General features: G+C 40.1%; 1 protein-coding gene across 1 annotated transcript; it reads left to right on the forward strand.

Moving 5' to 3' along the window:
• Positions 1-230: 230 nt before the first annotated feature.
• On the forward strand, positions 231-2,171 carry LOC134821905 (laminin subunit alpha-like). Its single transcript, XM_063832733.1, has 2 exons — positions 231-366; positions 664-2,171. Exon 2 carries the CDS (start codon positions 699-701, stop codon positions 1,926-1,928), a length of 1,230 nt encoding a protein of 409 aa, XP_063688803.1. The 5' UTR covers positions 231-366; positions 664-698; the 3' UTR covers positions 1,929-2,171.
• The last annotated feature ends 11,085 nt before the right edge of the window (positions 2,172-13,256 follow it).

Consider the following 13,256-nt stretch of genomic DNA (forward strand, 5'->3'; position numbering starts at 1 on the left):
TCCTGCTCACACACGGACGCAGCACCAGAAAGTTGGTGGATGGCTTCTCTTGCTGAGGTATCTGCAGTTAACAAGGTTGTCATTTACAACAGGAAGGACTGCTGCTCCAACAGGATCGATGGTGCTAAGGTAAAACTAGTGTAACTTTAGATTCTAACCTTCGTGGAAGCAGTTTTTAAATTTGCTTGATATTTCATACTTAAATTTCACCTTTGTAGGTCTACGTGGGGGAGGTACTTTGTGGTGCAGTGGTTTACAGAGCAGGGAAGACAGTGTACGAGGTCGAGTGTGGCGGTGCTGTTGGAGGGGGTGTCAAAATAGTGCAGAACAATCACCCTCTCACTATTTGCGAGCTAGTGGTTCAAGGTAAGAATTAGCCGATGAATATTCTATGCGTCCATTATTCAAAACATCTCTTTGGTATTCGAATGTGAGAAGTTATACTCGCGTTAGTACTCGAATGAGTAGTAAGTGTAACAGTACCTATACCATCAGTTACATAACAAGTCTCAAGCATGAAGAATGGCTATTGGCTATGTTATAAAGTTATAAGCCCAAACGTATTCGCACTAACTTATAGCCCACTCAACATATTTCATTGTCACTTTCTTATGCCGATATTCAAAATATAGATACATGTATGTTATTGATGCAACCCTATAGGACCCAAGGTATTGCGAGGTGTTTGGTCACGAACTATGAAGATGGATATAAAGGAGTGCGCTAAATTTGATTTCTGTGGATTCGGGGGTACGTGCACGGAAACTGAGAGTCTATTTATGTGTACCTGTCCGGAGGGATACACCGTTGGGTCTGATGGAAAGTGCAAGGATGAGAATGAGTGTTCCTTCGGTATGGTTGGGTATAACAAATGTCTGCTTCGAAGCCAACTAGGGTCGTGCAAGAACACTGTAGGGAGCTACATGTGCGAATGTTTGGAAGGGTCTTACACAAACGCTAATCTGGTGGGCAAGGAATGCATGGCGTGCAACTGTAATGAACATGGACTTCAAAGTTGCGATGGAACCACCGGGGCCTGCCTGTGTAGGGCCAATGTCGCTGGAGCGGACTGCGGAGTCTGCAAAACGGGACACACTGGATACCCCTTCTGTGAGTACTGTGAACCGGGCTACTATAAGGATGGATCAAACTGCGTGAAATGCAGTTGTGAGGAAACAGGGGTGACAGACAGTATCTGCAGCTCTCGCTCTGGTCAGTGTACGTGCAAGGAAAACATGGCAGGATCCCGATGTGACCACTGTAAAGCACACTACATTAATTTCCCTGCTTGCACCCCAGACGTTAAAGACGGTACTTTGACTCCTTGGGGAGCTTGGAGTAGCTGGAGTGCAGGAGAATGTGGACAATCCGAAAAGTCCAAGCTCGGGTCGGGGTACACGCAAACGAGGACCAGAAAGAGAAGGTGTGATAACGACACTAAAAACATTCACGGACGAAGCTGTACAGGTGATATTACATTGGAAACTGAGTCAAGATGGCATAATGTTTGCCGGGATGTGCGTAGGCTATGGATTACTATACCTGACGTAACCGATGCAGGAACAACAGCTTATCTGTGGATGAAAATCAGACAGGCAGGTGTTACAAGTAAGTATATTCAATGTGAAACTTGGGCATTGTGGGATGACCCAGACAATGACGACCTTGACGACGATATAGTATATGGGCCCAATGGTTGCAACATAGCCTTCGACATCACTAAGCCACTTGAGATATCTCTGCAGTCCGACTCCTCCAATGATGTTTACGTTAACAAGATAGGAGTAACAATTGGAAATATAAGGAAAGGTTACTATAGCTATCCCAAAAAATACGAAGTATTAGACGAGGACACTAACAATATCTACTTTACGACGTCCAATGACAAGGACACTGATATAACAAAAGAAAAATGTTACGGTTGTTAAGGCACGTGATCTAATCATGTATGACACGTGAAGAACGCATTCAAAAACGGAATGGACAAGGGCTTAAGGCAAAAAAACTTTACACTAGCTATGGATTAAGTTTGAAATGTTAAATATTTTTAGATAGCATGTATGGTTATTAGTTGTATTTCTGTCGTTGATTTTTGTTACCGGAAATCGAAAATTGTATTATCACGATAGTCTCAGATTTGAGTTAAGAGAATATCTTATTGTCACATTATTTAGATTTAATAACCTGTACACAAATTACGCTTTTAAGGGTCTGTTCGTAAATATATCCTTGATCTACTGATAAACAGAAAAAATCTATAACTTGCAAATGTGATCTAGATTCTTATACCAAAGCAAACATCAAAACATTTAGGATCTTATATTGATCAATGTTGGAATTTATAAACGATATTGATCAGCAAAAACTAAGAATCATTATTCACGATATGTTAACCGTTATCTTCGTCTAGAATGAAAAACGTTGGATCTGCATCGGCTCAGTGATTATGACGATAAAGTGTAATTAAGTAGTTAGCAATGTTTCTACACGGCACTTCTACCAGTAGTACGAGGACTATACGGCACTTCTACCAGTAGCACGAGGACTACACGGCACTTCTACCAGTAGTAGGAGGACTACACGGCACTTCTACCAGTAGCACGAGGACTACACGGCACTTCTACCAGTAGCACGAGGACTACACGGCACTTCTACCAGTAGCACAAGGACTACACGGCACTTCTACCAGTAGTACGAGGACTACACGGCACTTCTACCAGTAGCACGAGGACTACACGGCACTTCTACCAGTAGCACGAGGACTACACGGCACTTCTACCAGTAGTACGAGGACTACACGGCACTTCTACCAGTAGTACGAGGACTACACGGCACTTCTACCAGTAGTACGAGGACTACACGGCACTTCTACCAGTAGCACGAGGACTACACGGCACTTCTACCTGTAGCACGAGGACTACACGGCACTTCTACCAGTAGTACGAGGACTATACGGCACTTCTATTAGTAGCACGAGGACTACACGGCACTTCTACCAGTAGCACGAGGACTACTGTATACCCTCCACCGCACTCTGTAATACCAGTCAGTATTTCACTCAGCATATTTAATTTAGAAAGTCAACGTTTTAGTTCTTATCTCATTTTAATCAGAGGATACAATGTTTTGTATTTGCTACAAAATCTTAAGATGCAACATTTTGCAATTTGATTTGACGACAGAAAAGAATCCAACAACAGTCATATGTAAAACGCAGGTAAACACTTAAACAGTAAAGTGTAAACTGTTTAATTTTTATCTAAAAATGACACCAGAAATTTCAGGCAACGACCACATTTCAACTAAAGATCATAAAATGCAGAGGATAAAAAACCAAACGGCCTACACAGTATTGAAAGAATGCAGCGGATAAAGAAGCACAAAGCCCACACTGCTATATCAGTATTAAACTGATACAACCACCAATACGGATTCAGAACCCATGATCAACATTGTTAGAAACTTAAAACACGGAGAAGATATGATCCGATTGTCACATTATGTAAAACTTTTAAGAAGAATCGCGGATTTTTGTTTTTCCAGTCATTAATAAATTACAAAACAAATTACTGAACACATACCGCACACTGTGCATGTCCGATAATGAGTTTATATAGAAAATTTTGGTTTTTTGTGATTTTTTATCTGCAAAGCCAAAAAATCACATTTTCTCCAATAACTTCAAAGGGAAGCATTTAAGGGTGTTTTGTTCTTCATAACTCATATATTAATGTGCTAGTTGCGGTTATTTTGCGCCCTTCAAAAAGTCACTAGCACATTCCTATCAAAATTTTAGAAAAATCAGTAAATATGAAAAACGAAAAATGTGCCTAAATGTTTTGTTTGGCTTTGAAGTCCAATAGATCTGAAGATAAATGAGGAAAAACATTTTTGAGGGCATCAAAAACTGCGCCAGAATTCAGAGAACAAGTTCATGTCAACCATCAAATCAATCCGATCTTCCCTGACTGACTTTTTGGTTAAAATAAGTCTGAAAAAGACAATTTCAACTTTTTGACTGTTTTTAACTTTACAAATTTATAACACACCAGCCTTTTTAGATACGATATCAAGATTTTACACACACCTTGAAATATAGATGTGAATAGCTGGCGAGCAAAATTTCAACCTGATACCGCAAGAAATGATTAATTTATAGCCTATAAGGTATGCGTGTACTTGAAGTTGATATATAATTTGAAAAGCATGTGAAGTTTTAAAATATTTTTAGCAGTCTTTGTGAAGTTGGGTCGGGATTCTTTTAAACTGTTTGGTTTTTGTACACCTGTAACATTTCCATCGCATTAGGAAACAGCCTCAAGTCTTGACTCCTTGCTCGCTCAAATATGGGTCTGTAAGACGGCAAGGTAGCAACCGCCAACCCGTCTGCTGCTGTTTTTGAGTGCACTCCCGAGTACAACTTGACACCATCTTCCTCCACAATACTAGTGATCTCCCCCAGATTCCAAACATCTCCAGTAGAGTCACCGAACGCGTAGACCCCCTGCTTAAACAAAATGCTAGATCCTATTCCGATCATTTCATCCGTTGCCATGACATTAATTTAATCGCCACTAGGTTGTAAGGCTGAACTCTGCAGCTTGGGTCAGGATCCTCCCAATCCACAGTGTATTTCAGGGAGCTCTTGTCAAAGCTGGCCACTCTAGCTGGGAAGAACTGCCAGGCAGTGTAGTGAGCGACAACAGAGTCCCCTACTATATTCCGATATTCGCGGAATTGATCTCAAAATTTGGCGGCCAAATTCTGAATTTTTGTGTGAAAATTTTGGAATTTGGCCGCCAAATTTTTTTGGAGGCCTATATCAAAAATCCGTTCTCAAAGTAAAGTCGAAATGCGATTTCGAGTCGATTTCGAAAATTTCATGCAAAAAATTTGAAAACTGATTGAGTTGTTACAATTTAAATGAAATCAATTCCGCGAATATCGCGAACAAAGATACGGGCAATTTAGTTCATTTTTTGTGGAGTTCTTAGTTGGGTGAGGGTAAGACGGTAAGACCGTCAAATGTGACTGTGTATCCTTCGTAGGTATCACTAGAGACTTGGGGGTCTGATTTATCCACATGTCTCCCATTGTACACCGTTTCTCCCTCTTCATTTTTCGTTATACTAGTAATTCTTCCCATGTGCCAGCGGTCTGAGATATGACCAAGATCTGCTATTTACTTCTTTTTCTCCTCGGTCAGGTTCCTTCCCGAGTTGTCACACACTGTGCCATCATCATTGTGCCCACAGAAAAAGAGGCTTCGCTGAAAGAGGACCTTGGTTCCTACTCCGATAATAGCAGGATCCGGCACTTTATCCACACACAGATTCTTGTAACTGGCAGCTTCAGCAGACCAGTCCCCGTCAGTCCACTTGATCATGTAGTTCAGGTCGTCTGGTAGCCAGTTTTTGATAGTGGCAGTGAACCACCCGTATCCCCACCAGTAGACAAACGCGGAGTCTCCTATTTTGGGAGTGTTATCTCCACTAAGTGCAGCAGCAGAAGGAGCTGATGTTGCACTGTTAGTTAGTATTTGTGTTAGTAAAGGGAATGAGGTGTCAGTCTGGCTGCTGAACTCTATACCAGTCAGACTTCCTTGAAAACCGATTGGGCGACATCTGTCCGACAGCGACATCTGTCCGACAGCCGAATTAGGGATTTTGGACAGATGTGGCTGTCCGACAAGAGTCGTTTTTGGCGACATCTGTCCGAATTTTGGATCATATTGTAAAATTTCGGTTCACATTCGTATTTCATAAGCTCACGGGTAATCTCGTGACGTTGCTCCCATTGTTCTAATGCTGATGTGATCAGAAGGTTGGCATCACCGATTTTATTGAATGCTCTCCTGCTCGAAGCCCACAATTTGGAAGTTCCTTGATTGACTTAAAGCAGAACAAGCCCTTACAGACGTGAAGAAAACCAAAAGGGACGGGCGGGAATTACCTGAGCCATGTGCACCCAAATGGATCCGTTATGATCGACAACTTGTAGAGAATTGTAGATAATTACACATTACACAACTACAGTAAAACTATGGTAGTAAGTGTGGCTGAGATCATATCTCAAATTGGAAATGTTACGTATTCAAATTAGCAAGTAACAGTTCAGATCATGTCTCTAATTGGAAATGAGTCGTATTGAAATCAAATCACAATTTCGGACAGATGTCGTTTTTTTCTGGTACCCTGAGTCGGACAGATGTCGCTGTCGGACAGATGTCGCTGTCGGACAGGAGTCGTGTTACCACAAATACAAGTTAAAGTGTTTTGTCGATTTACAGTATGAAGAAGGTTGTGAAAACCGTAGTTCAAGATGACGTCCGCAGGTGTACCGGAGACTTACTACAATGTTGCACACGACGTGGCAGAAGAAGTGTTCAATGCGATTTGGAATTCACACGAAAATCCTCAAGTTTTGGCTGCAACTTCAATCGGGACTAAAAACTCGCAGATAGTGCTAAATTTTACCTATATACTATAGCTTGCTAGTCTATTGCTCGCTCCTCTCACGTATAAGAAAAGCTAAAAAGAGCGCCTCGCATTAGGATTGGCGAGCCAGGTAATGCTAAACCAAGACAGGCAAAATTAACATTCGCTTGTGTGGAATCAGTAAACATTTTTCTTTCCCGAGGAAGAAATCTGAAGAAATGTGAAGAAATCTGAAGAAACCTAAAGAAATCTGAAGAAATCTGAAGAAATGTGAAGAAATCGGAAGAAATCTGAAAACTGAAAAATCTGAAGACTGAAGAAATCTGAAGAAATTTGAAGAAATCTGAAGAAATCTGAAGAAATCTGAAGAAATCTGAAGAAATCTGAAAAAATCTGAAGAAATCTGAAGAAATCTAAAGAAATATGAATCGGCATTGTATTACAAATGATATATCACACCTGACTGATTGATTTTGTTGTCATGGTCGGTAAAAAGTCCGCCAATCGTGATATGAAAAACTAAAAAATTCGGGTGGGTTATTAAATAAAACACTAATTCTTGACATACATTTTGATATGATTTAATCATTTCCTATTCTTATTAAAAACACTTATTTGAATACATACAGCATGTAGGTACTATATTATAACAGACATCTGAAAAACAGAATATACAAAGAATTTTGAAAGGTTGTCTCAGATTATCTCAGTTTGAATCACCATATTACTATTAATATAACTCGTTCAACAAAAATTGAGGTGTTAACCGGACTAAACTAAAGCGTTTCATTTTGGATTCCAGAGCTACACGTCAACGTTCAAGTAGGTTACATCAATATTAAATCGGAAAAGGAGTCAATTTTTAAATTTTCAAATTATCGAAAACAACACTGACCATATTTATACAAAGTTTAAACAGAAAGAAAAACACTACCTACTTTCAAAAATCTAAGATTTAGACACTGGCCTTCGGATCCGAGATGCCAACACGTTTTTGTAATACCTGCAAGAGGCATGGATCTCGGAACTTCTAAAAACCACAATGGCAGGATTAAGGAGTGCCAGAACCTGTGGAACAAACAGTCTTCCCATGAACCTGGCCGAGTCAAGAAAAACAAACCCAAAATTGTCCTTTTTCATCTCGATAACGCATACCATGAGAAAGTTAGCAAGCCAGACAAAGTTACCGATATTCATGAGGAGCACAGTGACGGCGCCGCGTCTGTTGTTAACATGGGAGGGGGATATCTCATTGACTTTACTCCACGATGAAGTGGAAGTGAGGGCTCGCTCACGGGAAGGCTGTACATAGCTTGATGAGGTTGATGAGTTCAATGTTCTCAAGTGTGACGAACAGTTACTAGCTCGAGGATCGGGAATCATATTAATATTGTTGATGTTACTTTTGTTAACCATTAACACACCAGTAGCATGAACCTGAGAACGCCTCCTCTCCTTATTCCTGAGCAGGAGTGTAGTCCAGATGGATGCTACAAAGCCCACTATACAGTGCAGAAGAGCAGGGACCCACATGGCAAAACTGAGCATGGTTAGATGGATAAGATGGGGCTGCCCCGCGGAGGTTTCTCCCGCGTCCACCAGAACTGTGGCGTCCCAAAAGTAAACTGTTAGCCCGGCACCTCTGTAGAGAGTAGTGTGACTCTTCACTACGCTGTACACCAGCGTTATAAGAATTAAAGCTGTGTAAGATAGGATCACTCCAAGTATTGCTCTAAAGTTCCTGTCCAGGGCTGCTCGCTTCACAGATAACGGATCACTGACCCCAACATACCGTGCAATGCTGAGGAGGGATGTAATGACCACGGAGAGGTAGATTGGGATGGCACCGAGCTTCAAAAACACCGTCTCTACCACCCCCACACTAGCAAGCTCCGGGAGTAGGTCCGGTTTAAAGGACATATAGGCAGCATAGAAGGGGTAGTAGAGCGAGGTTACTAGATCGGTAGCTGCCAGTAGCTGGAAGAGACGTCTGGAGATGGTGGGTTTGTTGAGGCACTGGTAAGTGAAGCTGATGAGGTTGAGGAGGGCGGAGGAGACGAGGAGGGCGAGAAATGTTACTCCAATGATGTAGGAGAGAACCTGGTCAGTGAGGAGCGTGGTGTCTGAGCTGGCAGTGGTGTTCCGCCAGAACCTTATCATGTCTCTATCACTCTAAGAGGGAGAGAGGGATTATTTTATTACTTTAAGCATACCTGGTTGCATGGAAAATGTGGGCAACCATGATTGTAAACACATTCAAAAGTTGTTACTAACAACGTGATTTGTTTTATTTGTATGAGAGAGATGGATTTAATTAAATATTGCAATGTGTAAACGTACTCAACTTCGACACGCACTCTAGTTCGACACTGTACTGTTCGAAAAACCCTAAGGTTCGACTCTGTCGAATTAAAGTACGCTACCTGGACTCAAGTTCGACACGTACTAAAGACAAAGTTTGACAAAAGAACCTCGACTGTCAAACTAGAGTGTGTGAATCATTGGAATGCTTGTGATATGGTTAAAAAACCTTTCATGGCGATTTTACACAGAAAAAAGAACGATAAATAAGAAAGCTTCAATAAAGCTGCCTTATATAATAATTTTATAAGCTTTGTCAAGATAAACATGAGCCTAAAATAGAATAGTGCCTATAATAACATAGTAGCAAATAAAATAAAGTATTATAGTGACTCCTAAATGTTACACGTTCCTAAGAAAGGGACGGTTGAGCGGCAATATAAAATATAAAAGTTGGTGGCAGGTGTCTCGGTGCCTTGAGATGCAATAAATGCAACTGTCATCTGGGACTGTACGTAATAGCCTAGCAAGACGTAGTGCTTAGTACAGGCTCTGTGCGATTTTATATCTGCAGTTCTTACTGGGGGCGTCTTATCATTTCTTAAAAGTACGTGCAAGTTATTGCAAGAGATGTGCAGGTCAAATGACACTGAATTCCAACGATCGAATCAATAACATAATTCGCAACTCAATATTAAGATTATAACAGAGCGCCGATCTCTAGATGGCAGGTAAATGACTACTTAAAATTTAAACATAAACTCCCTTTGACCGAGAATGAACCTTTGTAAATAAAGACCGGTAAATATTTAAAGTTGAGGCAGTATAAGCTATATCTCGTTGAAGAGAGAGGAAGGGATTTCACATTTTAGACAAGAGAACTCAAAGAGTTTAAATATACTCAACGGTATAAAACTGCGGTTAAAAGATTTCCTTTAATCTCATAACATTATAAAGCCTGCAATCTAAATTTAATCTCAGAATCAAAAAGAGACTGGAGAGGCTGGTATGATCAATTGGACCACTTTTTCCATCGAATAACGTTAGTCCACTGGATTTAATAGCTAAAACCTACCCTTGAACCTAAACCTAATTGAACCTATACCTAATCCCAGCGCTAGCTTTAACCACTAGATTTTAACGGAATAATATAAGCAGGGTCAACAAGATCACAGCGCTAAGCGCCACCAGAATAAACGCTGACAATTAGTGATTAGACGAACCAATGAGGGCTGCCTTTACTTTACTGCCTTTACTTGGGTGTTCATGCCATATAATCGCTGAAAGATGACATTGTTATACGAGGCCGATGTAAATCTTAAATCAAAATGGCAATATATACAGCCTCATTTTAGTAATTTGTTGCTACAAAATGTTTAATTCGAAAAACCGAAAAATATCGGGTTCCTACATCTGCACTAATGAAGACATCTCAGACTAAGACATGACAGTTTTATCGAAATAATTTCCAAATAAGGTTTGATTCAAATTCACGCCACGGCAGCTCTACTCCGACAATAATGGTTTAATCTCAGGCAAGAAATTTGCCAACCGTGAATGCCACTATCTAGGAATCATCAGTTTTTGACAAATAACGACGCGTTTAAGACATGCAGTCAAAGTCAAAGTTTGAGCACACACGTGCAGGATCAATCAAAATCGGCAAATTCACTCCATCACGTGGGTACATATTATCTTTAATCAAACAACTGTCTTGGCAATGATTGGCTGGGAATTATGATAACAATACTAATAGTATTCCATCAGTAAATGTAATAGCCACTAGCTCCAAATTTGTCTCACAACTCTAACAATCTCCCATAAAAAGAGCTATTATAGCTTAAATTTAAAACCTGCAGTGCAACAGTTTCATTGTTATCATGATGAAAAAAATTTCAAAGTATGATTGGTTTCTCAGACTCTGCTTGCGTCCTGGAACATGAAAATCAATCAATTATCCAACTAGCTCTTCCACCACAATTGTTTTGGGTCTAATCTTTTATTTAAAGTTAAACGTTATCCCTAAGCAAGGTTTGTAATAAGGTATGACATAACAAACTAATAAGTTACTGTGTCGTAGCACGCCGTCACATGATTGCCCAATCAATTTGAATTTTGCTAACGAGATGATCACATTGCTTGATAGTTTAGTGCCGAGTACTACCTCCGGGCAGTGCTCCTCAATCAATCAATTAATTAATATGAAAAATAATTATGTTAGAATAGAAGGCCCAAGGTAGGTACTGTATACCACTGACTTTTGTCGATGGGTTATATCGCACCTATTTTAGTACTAGTACCTCAATGATAGCAGGTAGGACGACTGCTTTGTGGGTCACCTGTTGACAAATTTTGTTACCAACAATCACGAAATAAGAAGGTACCGCGGACTTGGCTACTGCCATGTGGGTCGGGAGAGTTGTTGGTCGGGAGAATTGTGGAAACATGATCGATTGAAATTGCTGTACTGCATACAAGTACTCCCCCTATATGCCTCAGCCTATCACAGAGCTACGAGTATTTGACTGGGGAACTGGGAAGTATGTAGTTACGGATAAAATCATGCATAAAATGGCTAAACCTTGAGTGCGAGTGAATCACAGCCCCTTGTGAAAGACCACTGCGGAGGCGGTCCGAACCAAGAGGAGTATCTAGTAAGTTATACCATTGACCACTTAGACTTGATAGTAGAACCGATGGCTCAATGAATCGCACCTTAAGGGGCATTTTTATTTTTTTAAGTGTGTATTATATCAATAAATCTTTCCATATGATCTGAATGGATTTGTTTTTGAGATGATCTATTGTTTTGTTGCCAATTGCCATGAATATATTCCCTCGCCATTAGGAACCGCTCTGACATAGTTAGTACCTGACAGTTGTTACCCGTATAGCGGGTACACAAGCACATTATTTCCTTTGATCATTTCAAAGTTGAAATTTCAAAAACGGCAGAAATATTTGGGCTAGAAAAATCTATAATTAGCTGAAGATGGTTTCGAATTGGCAAAAGTAAGATTCTTTAATTTTTCATAGTTGATTAAATGTCGATAGATAAATAACCTAGTGTCTCATCTTCACCGTTAGCATAACGTTAAGTTTTTAACAGTCTGGTAGATTTAGACTGAACAAAGCTTCCCGAACTTAGCATTTCCTTATTTATGAGTACACCGCTTGCTTCAAAACCTCCCCCCCCCCCCACGGCCCTGGCGACTGCACCTGACCTGGGGACCTTGGCACTGCATGTGTAAAAGATAAAAGATCACAAGATGAAAGAGAAGGAAGCCGTGGGAGCGCCAAGCGGGGGTCCGCATTAAGGACACTGCTGTGCACCTTAGCAAAGTGAAATAAATATTACTTGCGTGCTATATACTGAGAAGATCTTCAGTTATTGACTGATAGCGGTGAAATCTTCTTAAATCTATTAATATTACCTCAAACGCATGATCATGCTGACGCGCTGAAGCACAGTTCGGCAGTTAATGAACTGTCATCTAGATTGTGAACAGCATCGAAAGGATGGATTAGTGGGCATACCATGGTTATGCAATAACCCTTGGTATCTCACCCCACCCCTGCACCCCACCCTGGATCTGAGCTCTACAATATTCAATATTATTTTGTCTTGATAACATAACGTGACCTAAGCATGTGTTGAATGCGAAGCAAACGTCACACGATTTTAATTACAGTTCAAAGTTTGGAGACGATACTTGGCCAAACTTGGTCAATGAAAATTGTCGATTATTATATTCCTCTTAAATTCATTGATCAACAACCAGACGATCGCTAGCTTGATGCAATAAATTCAACTACATAATACAACTTAACTGTAATATTATAACTGTAATATATAACTTAACTTTTAAATCATAACAGTCGAGCAATTTTGTTGTTCATCGAGAGAGTGATCCCTATTTGCATTTTCTCATTGGACGTTGGACTATAATGTGACAATAATATGCGTGAGCACTGAGCCGGGTAACCGATCTTAGCTGGCTGTTAATAATCAGCTGGGTAGCCAGTTAGCCGGCTAAAGAGACGTAAAACATAACTTTCAAAATGGAGATCGGACCACGTTATATTGAGGCCTTATTTTTGTCCAATTATAAGCGAGACGTAAGATAACGCCTATCTTGAATTTTCTAATCTTGACGCTGCAATGACATTGAAAAAATTACTTTCATGTTGATGAATATTAATACTGTAATAAATCAGCGTTAGTTCTTCAGAATTCGAGTCTTGTCAAGTTGATTTATATACTCCAATTTTGATGATTCAAGTCTGAAAATCTTACTGGCTGGCTTAACCGATTAATACCATCAGCTGGCTAAACCGGCTAGCTAACATCTTTACCATGAGTTGTTAACAAGCAGAAAGAAGTGAACTATAATTCAATTAAAAGCAGAAAATTAATTAATCACTACAGAATGCATATTTTTAAACGTTAGTCCTTACACTTACAGTCACATAATGGTCTTCAGTATTTGCCTCTAAAAATGAACAAGAGGAAATGTA

This window comes from Bolinopsis microptera, chromosome 1 (genome assembly GCF_026151205.1).
Source record: "Bolinopsis microptera isolate Bmic1 chromosome 1, MBARI_Bmic_1.0, whole genome shotgun sequence".
NCBI classification, from domain to species: domain Eukaryota; kingdom Metazoa; phylum Ctenophora; class Tentaculata; order Lobata; family Bolinopsidae; genus Bolinopsis; species Bolinopsis microptera.